Below are 18219 nucleotides of genomic sequence, written 5' to 3'. Positions count from 1 at the left end.
TTATCACAGGTTCTGGTAGCGGAAATGTTGAGTAGTTTGGAGAACCAGTAAATGCCACCTCTGGCTGGCCCCAGAGTGGGGTGGGAAGTGGGAGATTTTGCAGTGTCCTTCCCCTGCCATGCCCACCAAGCCACGGCCACAGAACCGGTCGTAACATATTTGAATTTCACCACTGGTTGATCCCTCCCTCTTCTCTTCTCCAGTAGCCCCTCAAATATTGGAAGGTTGCTATCGCGTCACTCCCTGGTCCTATATAATATAAACACAACAAACGAACACAGTTCATAAAGGGCTGTTTTAAATTAAATTTATTAAATTACTTAACACTGCTGTATCACTTGGCCAGGAAAGACACTTCCAACAATGTGGGATTCAACGCCCCCCCCCCTTCCTCAGAATCGCCATTTAACAAGCAATCCCTCCTTCCTCCTGATTTCCAAGGAGGAATCTGGAAATCTATCTCAGCTGTCAAATCCAGGGTCAGCCCTTCGGAGCAATCCATCTTCTTAGCAATGGATCAGATGGCCTCAGCCGCTGGAGTTTGCATCGCCAGCAGCCCCCCCACCCCCTCTCAAAAGCCGGGCACTTGTGAAGATGGCTAAGGCACGTTTGGCTGCACAAGTACATGGAGGTGGTATAACGGCGAGTTGGTCTTGTGGTCTTGTACCTTGACGTGGTCGGGTTCCCTCCCGGAGGAGAAACAGAAGATTGCCAGGTTTCCAATATATCAATTGGACAAGTGCACTTAATGTTAACAGCTGTAAATACACTTTTTGACCCCCGGGTTGGAGATTAAAGGGGAAGAAGAGAATACGACCCCCCCAATCCTAACCAGACTGGCACATCTGAAATGCCTGGACTCCCTTGCCCTCCCCTGCCTCTATGAAAAGGCAACTTCCTTCAAAACAACCCTTTGAGGGCCTTGAGATTAGCCAATCTCCGATGATAACCTCCTTCTCCTTCCTAAGCGTGGGACAGTCAAGCAAAATTGCTGTGCAGCTCCGGGTTTTGCCCATTTCCTTCTCCATATGGAGATGCCCCCCTTTTCCTTCTTCTCTTACCTTTCTTTGCCCTTCCTTTCCTGCTTAACTTTGGATAGCAGGATAGCCCTTTCGCATCGTCGGTCGATTCTGGCTGTCATCCCCACTTGATGGGAAGGAAAGATATCTACCCCCCCATCCATTACATTTAAGATCAGAGATGCGCTTAGTCGGGCAACAAGCACGTCCTTCACAGAAGGATTTTTTCTTTTCCACACTTTGCCCAGAAAAAATAATAATAATAAAACATCCGTTCAACTCTACTGTTTTAGGTATAAAAACTATCGGCGAATACTGTCGGGTATTCTTCTTTCCATCGTAGTCTCTAAAAACCAACCAATCAGATGGGAGAGGAATAAACTTCACTATCTCCTCTACCATCCTTCATCGTGTTCTGCTGGGCATCTGTAAGAGATGAATTTCCCGGGGGACTTGAACCAACATTCTTTGTCTCGTCTTCATCTAAACGGGGAAACAGGGTGGCGGGCAGCTATATAATCCTTCATTCGGTTGCCTCTTGCCCATTAGGCAACATCCAATAGGATAAATAAAATAACAAACAACCACCCCCTCTACTGCAGAGGAAGGGAGAAATGATTAATGAAACCACTTTATGGGACGATCACTTTATCACTGTGGGAAACTGTGTTGGTATCTTCTTTGAGGCCCATCAACGGCAATCCTAGCTTTGACCTTCCAAAGGCGCCTCTGGTGAACGCAGGGACCTCTCGGTTGGATGCCAAAGGGAATTCTGCCACCGCCCAAGCGAAGAAGATTCCGTGGAGGGCAGTGCCCCAGAAGGAAGGAAAACTCCTGCTTCCAACGGATGGTGTCACCCAGGTTCTCTACAGCGATGCTTCTTACTCCTAGCTGCCAACACGCTTAGAAGCCGTACACTTCCATCCAGCCTGATCCCCATTTGCGGGGAACTGCGAGGGCCTCTGCACCAGCAGTCAGCATTGGAGTGGAAGGGACGGCGACATGTTAGAAAGGGCCAGCCACAGAGGGCCTTGTCCTGCTCGACGTGAACGTAACGGCTGTCCCTCTTACATCAGAAGTAAGTGAGGTTCTTGACGACTCCCAATTCAAGCATCTGTTTTATTGCTAATGCCTCGTGCGAGACATTGTGCCCTGAAGACTGTGGAGCAAGAGGAGAGGAAATCTATTAGTAGAAGCAGCAAGCTGGGGTGTCTTTTTTCCACCCCCATGTTTCATGCATAAACACATGAACACACAGAGCATCTTCAATTAACTCTGGCATTCAGATTTACCCACTTTGCTAACAAACCAGAGGTGGGTTCCTACCAGTTTGCACCTATTCGGTAGAACCGGTTCGTCAAATCTACCAAACAGGTTAGAAGAGGTTCCACCAGTGGACCCGGAAAGCAGGCCACACCTACAGAAGAGGTTCCAAAAGCTTTTGAAACCCACCACTGGTCCTTGGATATGATTATTCTACACTATCATGCTCATATTTATAAAACTCAGTGCCTCTGTGAAAGGTAAGGATGACTACTGCGTTTGTGGTGCAATCAGAACATTGTGTGTGTTGAAGTTGTTTTAACGCAAACCAAAGATGCCTTTTAAAAAACAAGTTTACATCCTATTCTTATGCATGCCAGTGCTGTGTGTGAGGTAATTTAAGGTGGTTCTGACAAGTGTCGTCGGCATCTTCATATCCGGTCACATGGGTGGCAAGCCACTCCCATCCGGTCACATTGGTAAATGGGTGGCAAGCCGCTCCCACAAAGGAGGCCACACCCACAGAGTAGGTTCAAACAATTTTTGAAACCCACCACTGTAACAAACATAGTTAACAAATTGCAAAAAAAAAAAAAAAGGGCAGCTCGCTGGAGTAGGTTTTTTTTTTTTAAAAAATGGATTTACAATTTTGGCACATTCTAAAGCTGCTGCCTATAGTTTTTCTGTTCAGTTAAACTGGGATTGATGCTATCTTGGTCATCTCATACAAAGGAAGTAAGTATGTAGACAAAAAAACTAATTGGTTCCCTTGGTCTATTAAACAAGAGATACGAGGCCTGAACTGTTTGGGTATGAATAGTTCCCCATCTTCATTAGAAGAGAAAAGATGAGGTAACTCACAGCCATAGATTTCACCGTGATATGCTCGTAGTAGTGAATACTCTGCTTCTTGTCATCCGAGCTGGGGTATCCAAAGCCAGCGATATCGACCACATCGCAAAAGTGCAAGGCAAGAGTGATAGCCACTAATCCTGTGGTTGGTTTCTAGAATAAAAGACGTGTGATAATTGAGGCTTCCACACATAGCAGCCTGGCTTCACTTAAGACTTTAGGACAAATGATCCACGGGCAGTCCTCGACTTACAATAGTTAGCAATAGCAATAGCAGTTAGACTTATATACCGCTTCATAGGGCTTTCAGCCCTCTCTAAGCGGTTTACAGAGTCAGCATATTGCCCCCACAGTCTGGGTCCTCATTTCACCCACCTCGGAAGGATGGAAGGCTGAGTCAACCTTGAGTCAGTGAGATTAGAACTGCTGAACTGCAGATAACAGTCAGCTGAAGTGGCCTGCAGTACTGCACCCTAACCACTCTTCACTTCACTTAGTGACCGTTCAAAGTTACAACGGCACAGGAAAAAAGTGACTTACATCTGGTTTTTTTACCCTTACGACTGACCGTTGAAGCATCTCCAGGGTCAAATGATCCAAATTCAGACGCTTGGCAACTGACTCATATTTACAACGGTTGAAGGTCACGTGCTTCCCCTTTTGTGACCTTCTGACAAGCAAAGCCCAATTCATTTAACAACCAGGTTACTAACTTAACAACTGTAGGGATTCACTTTACAACTGCAACAAGAGAAGTTGTAAAATGGGGCAAAGCTTGTCTAAGAAATGTTTCGCTTAGCAACAGAAATTTTGGGCTCAACTGTGGTTGTATGTTGAGGAGCACCTGTATTAGCTATACATGTTTCTATCAACAGATAGCAATAGAATTTAGACTTATATACCGCTTTACAGTGCTTTACAGGCCTCTCTAAGAGGTTTAAAGAGTCAGACCCAATAATCCGGGTCCTCATTTTACCAGCCTTGGAAGGATGGAAGGCTGAGTCAATCTTGAGCCTGGTGAGATTCGAACTGCCAAATTGTAGACAGCCAGCAGGCAGCGGATGTAGCCTGCAATACTGCACTCTAACCCCTGTGTCACCGCAGCTCATATCAGGCTCAGATAGAGCCTTAGGTCAACAAGATTCATAAAAAAAATGCCACCTTGATCCAAAGTTTGCATTTTGTCTACAAATATATGAATAATGTTACTGGAATGGAGTAGTAGTCGTAATAACCCATTAAATTGTCCAGCAAACCACAAAATTGTTTACTTTTATTAGAAACATACATGAATCAGCCTTTAATTCATTACCTGTCCTTTTTTAAAGGGCAATGGTCAATATTTATAACAATAGCCGCCTTTTTATTTTCAGATCAATCTTCAATCCTCTCTCCTTAGCGTGAGAGAGGATGACTAATACAAGATTGCCCAATAAATCTTGTGCCCAAGCAAAGATGTTAATCTCCTTGAATCTGTTTGAGTAACGAAAAGCTGATCATAGCATCCTAACCCAAATTAGTTATTTGCTTAGCTTAATATCATTTTGTTCCTGTCATTTATAGGAGAAATGACTAAGCGTCATTTCTACACTTTGGCCTTGAAATGTTTCATTACTTTGGGCTTATTTTATTCTCAAAAAGATGATCTCGTTTTTAAGGAGTTCAAGAAGTAACTTCAATAAAAACATTACAGATGACTCATGTGTTGTTTAAAAAAATATGAAATGAATAGATGGATTATATCAGGATCTGTTTTCACAGCTGAGTTACAGAATCTTGAAGACAATGTACAACGTAGTTATGTTGACATTTGGCAGAAGAGTTCCTCCTAAACGTTTGAGCTTCGGCCATGGAAATTATCTGACAGTTCATGAAAAAAATAAAAATTAAGAAGTGGGAGGAGGAAACAATCCTAAGATTTTCAAGCAAATGATAAACGGGGGAATATCCACACCTTGGCAAACCTCTCCAGAATAATAAACCTTTGCAATCTAGAAGCTGCCAGCCTTGGCAGCCCAAAAACATTATACCCCAAAAGCTAAGGTTTTCTTTTTCAAATGAGATTAATCGAAGCTTTTGAAGGAACGTGACCGACCTCATTTCACAATCTTTTTTTACAGCATCTGTTAAGCAAATACTGTAGTTATTAAACGAACTATTGGGCCGGTTTTGATGAAAACTGGAAGCAAATGCTGTTTTTTTTAGGAAAAAACTTCATGAAACGCCATCGTGTGCTTCTGGAAACAGAACGGGGACTTCCACAAATGAAAGCTTCTCTACAAAACAGCTCTTTGAACATAGCAAAGTACCAGCGATGAAGAATCCAAAGCAGTGTTTCTCAACCTTGGCAACTTGAAGACGTTTGGACTTCAACTCCCAGAATTCCCCAGCCAGCATTCGCTGGCTGGGGAATTCTGGGAGTTGAAGTCCAGACGTCTTCAAGTTGCCAAGGTTGAGAAACACTGATCCAAAGACTTGTCTCAAATGTGATTTTTCAAAAGGTGACTGGACTTTTGTTTCTTCCTGTTGTGGCCTGCCGGCAGCCAGCACAAGTAACAACAGTGTCGGTCAGTGAGGAGGTTGGGGAAGAACGTGGACCAGTCCTGGGAGCTGAGGGAAGCTCAGACAAGGGCTCTGCATTGGAGGCAGAGAGGGAGCTTGACAGCAGTGAGGCAGAAGAACAGCTGGAGCCTGTTCCCAGTGTGCGCATGCGCAGAGCTGCCAGGAGACAAGAGCAACTAAGAAAGCTGGGTCGACTTGGAGGTGCCTGGCCCCTCTCAGAGGAAACAAAAGCTTTTTCGGGAAACGATTCGTTCATTCGGCCAGCCAACTGGGCAGAGCTATCTAGTCCTCCTTCGGAAAACCTAGAAGTTTCTATGGAGATGTCAAGTCTAGATATATGATGCACAGAGATAACCAAAGAGAATGAGCAGTTTATGGAGGAGAGCTTAATCCAAGCTGTTTTCTGCTACCTGTGGAAGGACTGCACATACAGTATACAGGGTACTAAAAGGTAAAGGTTCCCCTCGCACATATGTGCTAGCCGTTCCTGACTCTAGGAGGCGGTGCTCATCTCTGTTTCAAAGCCGAAGAGCCAGTGCTGTCCGAAGATGTCTCCAGGGTCATGTGGCCAGCATGACTAAACACCGAAGGCGCACAGAATGCTGTTACCTTCCCGCTAAAGGTGGTCCCTATTTTTCTACTTGCATTTTTTACATGCTTTCGAATTGCTAGATTGGCAGAAGCTGGGACAAGTAACGGGAGCTCACTCTGTTACGCGGCACTAGGGATTTGAACTGCCGAACAGCCAACCTTTCTGATCGACAACCTCAACGTCTTAGCTACTCCCACCGCTGCTACTACCGATTGTCCCAATTTAGGTCAAAATGGGAGCAACCCACCTCTGGTCTATGGAAAAAAAAACAAAGTCTAGTTGTTCTTTAAGGGAGATGGTGGCTCAGTGGCTAAGACGCTGAGCTTGTCGATCAGAAAGGTCGGCAGTTCAATGGTTCGAATCCCTAGCGCCGCATAATGGAGTGAGCTCCCGTTACTTGTCCTAGCTTCTGTCAACCTAGCAGGTGAAAAGCATGTCAAAATGCAAGTAGAAAGATAGGAACCACCTTTGGTGGGAAGGTTACAGCGTTCTGTGCGCCTCTGGTGTTTAGTCATGCTGGACACATGACCATGGAGATGTCTTCAGACAGCGCTGGTTCTTCGGCTTTGAAACGGAGATGAGCACTGCCCCCTAGAGTCGGGAACAAGTAGCGCATACGTACAAGGGGAACCTGTACCTTTGGGGGGGGGGGGAATCCTTTTGGGATCCCAATTTTAAGAATATCCAAAAGCAAGAAAAAGACTGTTGGCTTCAAATCATGTATTCAAATAATCCATGCCTTCATTGCATACTCATACCTCTAATTCTTTCTCTCCCTCTCTACTATCCACACACGTACATACGCTTATCTCTCTTACCTCTCTAAGCTTCCACAAGTGTTTCATTGGGAGCTTAAGCACTTTAGCAGCTGCAACCTCCATAAAATACGGGTTCAGAATCCGTACTTGCTTGGGATTTGCATTCCAAATGATAGGAGGCTGCTTCCAGAAACCCTTCCGAATCTGGAGACAAATCAGACAGAGGGAAATTAGTCACACAGGCTTTATTTTCAAACGCAACATCAAAGCATAAAGAGACTAACCTGGTTAAATAGAGAGAGAGAGAGAGAGAGAGAGAGAGAAAGAAAGAAAAGTAATGCCAAAAAGACTGCAGGGAGTTCTCATCTTACGACCACAATTGAGCCCCAAACTGATGTTGCTAAGTGAGACTCGTTTGTTAAGCGAGTTTTGTCCCGTTTTACGATTCCCCTTGCCACGTTTGTTAAGTGAATCACTGCAGCTCTAAGATTAGTTAACACGGTTTTTAAGTGAATCTGGCTTCCCCATTGACTTTGCTTGTCAGAAGGCTGAAAGGGGATCGACTGACACCCCCCCCCCGGGATGCTACAACTGTCATAACTACGGGTCAGTAGCCAAGCATCTGAATTTCCATCATGTGACCAGGGGATGCTGAAGGGCTCATAAGTGTGAAAAAGGGTCACGAGTCACTTTTTTTCACTGTCCCTAAACAAACTCCTGTAAATGGAGGGCTAGATTATAGATTAACAGAGTTGGAAGGGACCTTGTAGGTCATCTAGTCCAACCCCCCGCCCAAGCAGACCCTACACCATTTCTGACAAATGGCAGTCCAGTCTCTTCTTGAAAGCCTCCAGTGATGAAGGCAACTTCTGTTCCATGGGTCGATTGTTCTCACTGTCCGAAAATTTCTCCTTGTTTCCAGGTTGAATCTCTCCTTGGTCTGTTTCCATCCATTATTCCTTGTCTGGCCTTCGGGTGCTTTGGAAAACAGGTTGACCTCTTCCTCTCTGTGGCAGCCCCTCAAATATTGGAAGACTGCTATCATGTCTCCCCTGGTCCTTCTCTTCACTAGATTAGCCATGGCCAGTTCCTGCAACTGTTCTTCATATGCTTTAGTCTCCAGTCCTCTTATCATCCTGGATGCTCTTCTCTGCACCCTTTCTAGAGTCTCATTATCTTTTTTTATATCATGTGGTGACCAAAATTGGATGCAGTACTCTAGGTGTGGTCTTATTAAGGCTTTATAGAGTGGTATTACTATACCTCCCTTGATCACCTGTACTTCTCCAAATTTAGGAGAAGTGTTTTGTTGTTTCATTTGATCCCCCTATTTGGTTCCTGATGCTCTCTGCAGTTTCTTACTGTTTGGCATTAAAGTTGCCCAAAACATACCGAATGAACATTCTACTGACTGTGTTGTTATGATGTTGTGTTAACCCTTCAAGGTGGACCAAATAGGAAACCCAAAACTCGCAAGCTAAAATTACTTTTATTATAAGGTTAATAGAAGCAGGATTTGCAACTTTGAATATACCTCTCCCCTACTTCTCTTTACAGGTAGTTGTCGACCATGGTCATACGTTGTGACAGTTATAAAACAGGTCAACCCATGGCCGACCTGGTTATACCACCTTTCTTACAGCATCTGTTAAGCAAACGCCGCAGTCATTAAGTGAACCACTGGTTCCCCACGGGCCAGTTTTGCTGAAAATTGGAAGAAAATGCTGGGGACAGAAACTTCATAAAATGCAATCATGTGACAGGAGGAGCCTGCAAAATGCAGTAAATGTGGGCCAGCCGACAACCGTTTGACATTCATGTAACCGGTGGGAAGGGGAGGAGGGGAGAGGGGCAGCTGCCGGAACTTCAGAACCAGGTTGTAAGTACCTCCAGGAAGGTCTCTTGTAACTTCAAATAGTCAGTAGGCAATCGGTCGTAAATTGAGGACAACCTATATCTTGATGAAAAGTAAGGTAAAGCTTCCCCTCGCACATATGTGCTAGTCGTTCCCGACTCTTGGGGGCGGTGCTCACCTCTGTTTCAAAGCCGAAGAACCAGCGCTGTCCAAAGACGTCTCCGTGGTCATGTGGCCGGCATGACTAAATGCCGAAGGTGCATGGAACGCTGTAACCTTCCCGCCAAAGGTGGTTCCTATTTTCCTACTTGCATTTTTTATGTGCTTTCGAACTGCTAAGTTGGACGAAACTGGGACCAGTAACGGGAGCTTATGCAGCGCTAGGGATTTGAACAACTGAACTGTTGACCTCTCTGATCGGCAAGCTCAGCGTCTTAGGCACTGAGCCACCGTGTCCCTTTAAAAGGAGAAATGAAAAGCAGGGCAGGTCTTATCTGAAAGCATTCTCAAAATTCCTTTCTGTCTTAGACTCAGGTTTCTTTTATTGGACAAGTATCTTTATTTGACTGCTTTTCTTCCTGTTCCTCGGGGTAATTCCTTCTGCCTTCTCCAATTGCAAAAGGACTTAGTGAAGCAATGTTGTTTCTACCATTCTAGCAATGGATGGAAACTTATCAAGGAGGGAAGCAACCTGGAATGGAGGAGAAACTTCCTAACAACAAGGACAATTAACCAGTGGAACAGAAGTTGCTTTCAGAAATCATGGGCGCTCCATCACTGGAGGTTTACAAGAAGAAAACCTTTTCATCAAGATGTCCTCAATTTACGACCGGTTGCCTACTGACCATTTGAAGTTACAAGAGACCTTCCTGGAGGTACTTACAACCTGGATCTGAAGTTCCGGCAGCCGCCACTTGTTTGAAATGCTAAAGGATCGCCTGCTTGAGCAGGGGGCTGGATTAGAAGACCTCCAAGGTCCCTTCCAGCTCTATTCTGATTCTGATTGACGGACAAGGAAACTAGATAAAGAAAATAGATCTTGTCCACATCTAGCAAATGAGCTTGGTTACGTGAGACCAAAATTGGGCGTCCCACATTCAACGCCACAAACAAATCCAGTATTTATAACACACCACTCTGCTTTGGAAGTTGGAAGAAAAGAGCTTCCGAATCAGTGGTCTTGTCTTGTCTTGGGCAGGGAAGATGCTTTCCCACAATTAAACACAGCAAAGCACGGCTAACCACTTACTCTCTTCTTGTCATGGAGAATGGTCTCCATCCACAAAAAATCCATGGGTTTGAACGCCACTAAGACAAACAACGTGTTCGGGTTGTTGTCGGTCTGAGGATTGAAGTGGGCTGACTCGGGGTAGAAAAGACGCATGGTGGTTTTGGTGCCCACGTCACGCTCGTAACCGCGGACTGGCGCATTGTTCAGCCTGGAGACAGGAAGAGAAAAGGAGATACACAATGACACGGGCATGGATTCACGTAGGAGGACCTTGGGGGCAAGAGGCTGACTCTGTAAACTGCTTACAGAGGGCTGTAAAGCATTGTAAAGCGGTACATAAGTCTAAGTGCCCTTCCTTCCTTCCTTCCTTCCTTCCTTCCTTCTTTCCTCCCTTCCTTTCCCTTCCCTTCCTTCTGAGTGGTTAGAATGCAGTATTGCAGGCTAATTCTGCCCACTGCCAGCTGCCAGCAGTTCGATGCTGACCGGCTCAAAGTTGACCCTTCCTTCCTTCCTTCCTTCCTTCCTTCCTTCCTTCCTTCCTTCTTTCCTCTCTTCCTTTCCCTTCCCTTCCCTTCCTTCTAAGTGGTTAGAATGCAGTATTGCAGGCTAATTCTGCCCACTGCCAGCAGTTCGATCCTGACCGGCTCAAAGTTGACTCATCCTTCCATGGTGGGTAAAATGAGAACTCAGATTGTCGGGGGCAAGAGGCTGACTCTGTAAACCACTTAGAGAGGGCTGTAAAGCACTGTGAAGCGGTATATAAGTCTAAGTGCTATTGCTACTAGGAAATATTCCAGCTATAGGAAACTGATGCCTGAACAGCAGCCACTGGTCATTTGGGCAGGTCACATGGAACATGAGAACTGAGCATGTTTTTTTTCTTCAAGAACTGGTCCAGTAATATTTTATTTTTTTAAAAAAAAGTTAGTCCTCGATTTATGACCACAATTGAGCCCAAAATTTCCGTTGCTAAGCGAGACAGTTGTTAAATGAGTTTTGTCCCATTTTACGACCTTTCTTGCCACAGGTGTAAGCCAATCCCTGCCGTTGTTAAGGGAACCATGCTGTCATTAAGGGAATCTGACGTCCCCATCGACTTTGCTGGCCAGCAGGTCGCAAAAGGGGATCGTGTGGCACTTCAACCATCGTAAATACAGGTAGACCTTGACTTACGACCACAATTGAGGCCCAAACATTTATGTTGTTAAGTGAAAAAATTTGCCACGTGAGTTTTGCCTCATTTTACCACCTTCCTTGCCGCAGTTGTGAAGTGACCTCACTGCCGTTGATAAAGCTAGTGACACAGTCGCTAAGTGAACCTGGCTTCCGCATTGACATACCTTGTCCGAAGGTCACAAAAGGGGATGACAGGATCTAGGGACACAGCAATGGTCAAAAATCTGAACCAATTGCCAAGCATCCGAATTTTGGTCACACGTCGCTTTTTTTCAGTGTTGTTCAAGCAGTCACTAAACCAGTCTTTCTCAACCTTGGCCCACCTGAAGATGTGTGGACTTCAACTCCCAGAATCCCCTGCTGGCTGGGGGATTCTGGGAGTTGAAGTCCACACATCTTCAGGTCCACGCATCTTCAGCTCTGCTGGCTGGGGGATTCTGGGAGTTGAAGTCCACCCATCTTCAGGTCCACGCATCTTCAGCTCTGCTGGCTGGGGGATTCTGGGAGTTGAAGTCCACCCATCTTCAGGTCCACGCATCTTCAGCTCTGCTGGCTGGGGGATTCTGGGAGTTGAAGTTCACCCATCTTCAGGTCCACGCATCTTCAGCTCTGCTGGCTGGGGGATTCTGGGAGTTGAAGTCCACCCATCTTCAGGTCCACGCATCTTCAGCTCTGCTGGCTGGGGGATTCTGGGAGTTGAAGTCCACCCATCTTCAGGTCCACGCATCTTCAGCTCTGCTGGCTGGGGGATTCTGGGAGTTGAAGTCCACCCATCTTCAGGTCCACGCATCTTCAGCTCTGCTGGCTGGGGGATTCTGGGAGTTGAAGTCCACGCATCTTCAGGTCCACGCATCTTCAGCTCTGCTGGCTGGGGGATTCTGGGAGTTGAAGTTCACCCATCTTCAGGTCCACGCATCTTCAGCTCTGCTGGCTGGGGGATTCTGGGAGTTGAAGTCCACCCATCTTCAGGTCCACGCATCTTCAGCTCTGCTGGCTGGGGGATTCTGGGAGTTGAAGTTCACCCATCTTCAGGTCCACGCATCTTCAGCTCTGCTGGCTGGGGGATTCTGGGAGTTGAAGTCCACCCATCTTCAGGTCCACGCATCTTCAGCTCTGCTGGCTGGGGGATTCTGGGAGTTGAAGTCCACGCATCTTCAGGTCCACGCATCTTCAGCTCTGCTGGCTGGGGGATTCTGGGAGTTGAAGTTCACCCATCTTCAGGTCCACGCATCTTCAGCTCTGCTGGCTGGGGGATTCTGGGAGTTGAAGTCCACACATCTTCAGGTCCACGCATCTTCAGCTCTGCTGGCTGGGGGATTCTGGGAGTTGAAGTCCACGCATCTTCAGGTCCACGCATCTTCAGCTCTGCTGGCTGGGGGATTCTGGGAGTTGAAGTTCACCCATCTTCAGGTCCACGCATCTTCAGCTCTGCTGGCTGGGGGATTCTGGGAGTTGAAGTCCACCCATCTTCAGGTCCACGCATCTTCAGCTCTGCTGGCTGGGGGATTCTGGGAGTTGAAGTTCACCCATCTTCAGGTCCACGCATCTTCAGCTCTGCTGGCTGGGGGATTCTGGGAGTTGAAGTTCACCCATCTTCAGGTCCACGCATCTTCAGCTCTGCTGGCTGGGGGATTCTGGGAGTTGAAGTCCACCCATCTTCAGGTCCACGCATCTTCAGCTCTGCTGGCTGGGGGATTCTGGGAGTTGAAGTTCACCCATCTTCAGGTCCACGCATCTTCAGCTCTGCTGGCTGGGGGATTCTGGGAGTTGAAGTCCACCCATCTTCAGGTCCACGCATCTTCAGCTCTGCTGGCTGGGGGATTCGGGGAGTTGAAGTCCACAAATCTTCAGGTGGGCCAAGGTTGAGAAACACCGCACTAAACAAATGGTCGTAAGTCAAGGACTGCCTGAATATTGGCAGAAACAGCACCCTAGCATCAGGTATTCCAACGTTGAAGCCAAAGATATGCCCTAATATGCTCAGGCCTAATTTTTTCCGCATGATGAGTAATTTTCTGGCCCGCTCTGATATAGATGGAAATCATCTTCTTTTAATGACCCAATAATCCCTTGCGGTGGAGGGGTGGAGTCTGGGCAATATATGGATATATGAAAGGAGCTGAGTGTTTAATGGCTGGATTCCCTTCCTGTTGCCTGTGCGGAGTTTTGTTAAAGCAGATATATTCTCATTGTATCCAGAGAGAGAAATATCTGCCTCTTCCTAAGATCGAACTCACAGCCTCCTGATTGTGAGGCTAGAGCACCACCTGTCTGCTACACATGGAAATGACCCAGACAAACACCGCCCCCCTCTGCTTCTCAATACCTGATCACAATATCGTATTTGTTAATGACTTCTCCGATGGAGCTGTTTCTCAGCCGGTAACCATTCCCAATTACTGCACATCGCCGGCACTCCAAGCTGCAAGACAGAGGACTTTTAAGGCACCGCACAAGGACAACACACTGTTACAACTCACAGCCTTCGCCCCTCCACCCAGTGATGCGAGCCTCTCAGGAATATACTCTGGTCAATCTCTAGATAGACAGTCAGGGGTGGGTTCCTGCTAGTTCTAACCTCTTCTATAGAAGAGGTTCCACAAATCTACAGTGCCGTTTAGAACCGGCAAGCAAGATATGGAATTAAAACCAGAAATATTTTGTTGGCTATTTGAAAGGGAATAAAATATATATTTCATTTTATACATGTTAGCAGCTGCTGGAATTGTGTTTGCACAACAGTGGAAAAACAGATATGTAAATGAATAAATATTACAATGTGCAGGAATAAATAAATTGACAATTAAAATCAAGAAGGCTTTGAATACTTTTTCATGTGGGATTGGTTTTAGCAATTGCCAACTAACGGAAACAGAAATTAGAAATCCAAAAGTATGAAAGAAAACACCAATTATGTAAGGAAAGGTCCCTAAAATGTATAAGGAAATATTACTAGATCATTATTAATGCGTAGATAACTGCGGAACATTATACACCCACCAGTGGTGGGTTTCAAAATTTTATGGAACAAAAATTTTGGAACCTCTTCTGTAGGTGTGGCCTGCTTTCCGGGTCCACTGGCGGAACCTCTTCTAATCGGTTCGGTAGATTTAACGAACCGGTCCTACCGAATAGGTGCGAACTGGTAGGAACCCACCTCTGCGCAGGTGGCTCTTTCATCCCTCTTCTGCAGCTCCCTGTCGCAAGTCAGGTCCACAATTGATAGAGCTTTTGGTTAGGAAAGGTAGAGGAAAAAGGACATTGCACTAGGAGGAGACTCTATGGTGGGGGAACCGGACTTCTCATTGGCAGAGGAAAATGAGCGTCATGCTAGGAGGAGACTCTATAGTGGAGGAACCGGACTTCTCGTTGGCAGAGGAAAATGAACGTCATGCTAGGAAGAGACTCTATGGTGGGGAAACTGGACTTCTCGTTGGCAGAGGAAAATGAATGTCATGCTAGGAGGAGACTCTATGGTAGGGGAACCGGACTTCTCGTTGGCAGAGGAAAATGAGCATCATGCTAGGGTGAGACTCTATGGTGGGGGAATCAGACTTCTCGTTGGCAAAGGAAAATGAACATCATGCTAGGAGGAGACTCTATGGTGGGGGAACTGGACTTCTCGTTAGCAGAGGAAAATGAACATCATACTAGGAAGAGACTCTATGGTGGGGGAACTGGACTTCTCGTTGGCAGAGGAAAATGAACGTCATACTAGGAAGAGACTCTATGGTGGGGGAACGGGACTTCTCATTGGCAGAGGAAAATGAACATCATACTAGGAAGAGACTCTATGGTGGGGGAACCGGATTTCTCGTTGGCAGAGGAAAATGAGCGTCATGCTAGGAGGAGACTCTATGGTGGGGGGAACCGGACTTCCAGTTGGCAGAGGAAAAAGGACGCTGCGCTGGGAGACTCTATGGTGGGAGACCCAGCCTCCAAAATTCAACGGGCGGCTTCCGGTTAGGACCTTTGTGGCTCTGAGTGTTTAAGGTTGCCGCCCCCTGTCCTACACATACACATTTCCACTGGAACTGCTACTATTTAGTACTAGGCTACCACAATGTGTGAGCACTACAATTAAAGAACAGTATTTCTCTCTATGTGACCTACGCTGTTCTATTTCCACAAAGTAACTGAATCTTCCTCTCTCACTCCTTGAACACCTTCAATACACCTTCAACACACCTTCAACACACACCACATCCAAGTGTCCTAAAGGTGCTTTTATTCTTCAAGAGGCAACTGGACTTTCTGTTTTTTTCTTTGAAGACGCTTCACTTCTCATCCAAGAAACTTCTATAATTCTGACTGAATGGTGGGGAATGGAAGGACCATCCAGTCAGAACTGAAGAAGCTTCTTGGATGACAAGCATAATGTCCTCAAAGAAAACAACAAAGAAAGTCCAGCTGGGACTCGTGGAAAAAAGCATCCTTGGAACAACCATGATCTAGATCAGTGGTAGTCAACCTGGTCCCTACCGCCCACTAGTGGGCGTTCCAGCTTTCATGGTGGGCGGTAAGGGTTTGCTGTAACTCTGCTTTATACATTTTATAAAGTTACTTCCCTAATTTATAAATCACCATTACTGTGGAACCGGCGGACGGTTAGAAAATTTTACTACTATACAAAAGTGGGCGGTAGTTATAAAAAGGTTGACTACCCCTGACCTAGATGATTGAGAATCTCCATAGACACCACACCCCAGTGTTTTCTGCTCGTATTTTTATTGCTGCTGGTTGCTGGGCAGCTGGGACGGCCCAGGGAGGGATCTGAAAAGGGCAGGGCACTGTCAGCCCAGGAACTAATCAACTTTCATGCATCCTATCTTATCATGCACGACCACTCTGCTTAGCAGTGATGACCCAGGCAGTTGTCCTAACCTGAAGATGTGCAAATGGGAAGTATTGAGAATGAATTAATGAATTAATCAGTACTTTATTTGGCTAAGTGTGATTAGACACACAAGAAGTGTGCAGAAACTCTTCAGCATACATGCAAAACTATAGAGTAATAGTAAACATAATAATAACAGGGAGCAAAGGATAACAGAATGGAATGTGGTATAGTATAATACAACAAACACAATAAAAATAAGACAACATAATGTAAGAGAAGAGAAGAGAAGAAGAGGAGGAGGAGGAAGAAGAAGAAGAAGAAGAAGAAGAAGAAGAAGAAGAGGAGGAGGAGGAGGAGGAGGAGGAGGAGGAGGAGGAGGAGGAGGAGAAATAATAGCCGTACTAAATGGGTAAATGCACACAGACATCAGACAACATTGTGATAATCCCAGTGTTGTGGCCCACCAGCGACCAGCATATTCGGACAGTGAGGAGGTTGGGGAGGAACATGGGCCACTCCTGGAGTCTGGGGAAGGCTCTGATGAGGGCTCTGCGTCGGAGGCAGAGAGGGGGCCAGGGCCGTCTGACAGTTATCAGCTGCCTTCGGAGTCAGACATCAGTGAGGCAGACGAACAACTGGAGCCTGTTCCCAGTGTGCTCATGCGCAGAGTTGCCAGGAGAAGGGAACAGCTAAGGAACAGGGGGCGACTTGGGAGTAAAGCCACAGATGGACAGAGAATGGCCCCTCCCATAGGGAATAAAAGAGGAGCAAAAGGGGAGGGGTGTTTGCAGGAGACAATTAGTTCATTCCTACATTCTTGCCAAGTATTGCGGCATTTGAAAGCTATCAGCCTGGCCATTCTCCAACCCTGATAAAGGTTGGTAATTGTGAACTATCTTGAAAGACTGTGGGAGAGGGAAGACTTTGCTGGAGAGGAATTCACTGTCAATTAAATAAAAGGGGGTTATTGGGACGAGGACTCGGCTTCGTGCTGCCTAGGTCAGAACACCCAAGTGAGAAGCAAACAGGTGCCATGGGGAGGGGAGAAGCAGGGGGAGGAAAGAGAGGGGCGCTACAGGAGCCTTACAGGCAATCTCAGAGCCACGGGAAGCTGTTTAACAAGTGGATGAAGCCTAGTCACGCAAAAAGCAGAAGTGGCTGAAGAAAAACAGCAAGGAGGGAAAATTAAACAAGAAGTAGAAGGGAGTGGATAGAGGTAGTCCTCGAACTTACAACCGTTTAGTGACCAATGTTTCCACGGCACCAAAAGAAGTGACTTAAAGGTGGTCATTGCACCTATAAACACCCATGTGATCTGTAGACTCCCACGATCAAAATTCAGGCACTTGGCAACATACGTATATACAACAGTTGCAGCATCTCGGGATCCCATGATTGCCGGGAGTGCATGATTCCCGGGATCACATGATCACCATTTGCAACCTCCCAGGTGCTTCTGACAAGCAAACTCAATTGGGGGGGGGGGGGAGCCAGATTTGCTTAACGACCATGTGATGCACTTAATAACTGCAGTGATTCGCTGAACCACCATGATGGAAAAGGATTGTAAAATCCGACGTGATTCATTTAACAACCACGGTGCTTAACAGAATCTCTGCTCCCAGTTGTGGTTGTAAGTTGAGGACTACTGTCTACTAGCAAGCTGTAATTGAGAAGCCTTCTCAGATGCCTTCCGTGAAATTCAATCTTCCCGATCCTTTAAGGCTGTTAGAACAGTTCATGTATTTTGGGTGTCTGGCCAGTCTAAAGAAAAGAAGAATTAGGGGTGACAAAATAGCAGTATTCCAGTACTTGAGGGGCTGCCACAAAGAAGAGGGGGTCAAATTATTCTGCAAAGCACCAAAGGGCAGGAGAAAAAACACCAGATGGAAACCAATCTAAGAACTTGGAATGAAGGAGAAACTTCCTGACAGTGAGGACAGTTACCAGTGGAGCAGCTTAATTTTTAATTATTTTTTTATTCTTTTTTCCAATATATTTCAGACTGTGTTTGTTAAAAATCTATACCGTGTACGGGTTCTGGGGAGTCGGGGGTGGGTGGGTTGTGGGA

General features: G+C 46.2%; 1 protein-coding gene across 5 annotated transcripts in view; it reads right to left on the bottom strand.

Moving 5' to 3' along the window:
- Positions 1–290: 290 nt before the first annotated feature.
- ST3GAL4 (ST3 beta-galactoside alpha-2,3-sialyltransferase 4) overlaps positions 291–18219 on the bottom strand; it is a 160637-nt gene continuing 142708 nt past the window's right edge. For all 5 annotated transcript variants that reach the window (XM_032229149.1, XM_032229152.1, XM_032229148.1 and 2 more), the window contains 5 exons: positions 13635–13730; positions 10151–10340; positions 7107–7250; positions 3144–3287; positions 291–2178 (listed from right to left, as the gene is read on the bottom strand). In XM_032229149.1, the coding sequence (XP_032085040.1) occupies positions 2092–2178; positions 3144–3287; positions 7107–7250; positions 10151–10340; positions 13635–13730 (661 nt within the window). In that variant the 3' untranslated portion in view covers positions 291–2091. The remainder of the gene's footprint in view (positions 2179–3143; positions 3288–7106; positions 7251–10150; positions 10341–13634; positions 13731–18219) is intronic.

The sequence above is a fragment of the Thamnophis elegans genome, chromosome 13 (genome assembly GCF_009769535.1).
Source record: "Thamnophis elegans isolate rThaEle1 chromosome 13, rThaEle1.pri, whole genome shotgun sequence".
NCBI lineage: Eukaryota > Metazoa > Chordata > Lepidosauria > Squamata > Colubridae > Thamnophis > Thamnophis elegans.
The sequence above is the reverse complement of the archived record's forward strand: the minus strand, read 5'-3'. Positions and strand labels throughout refer to the sequence as shown.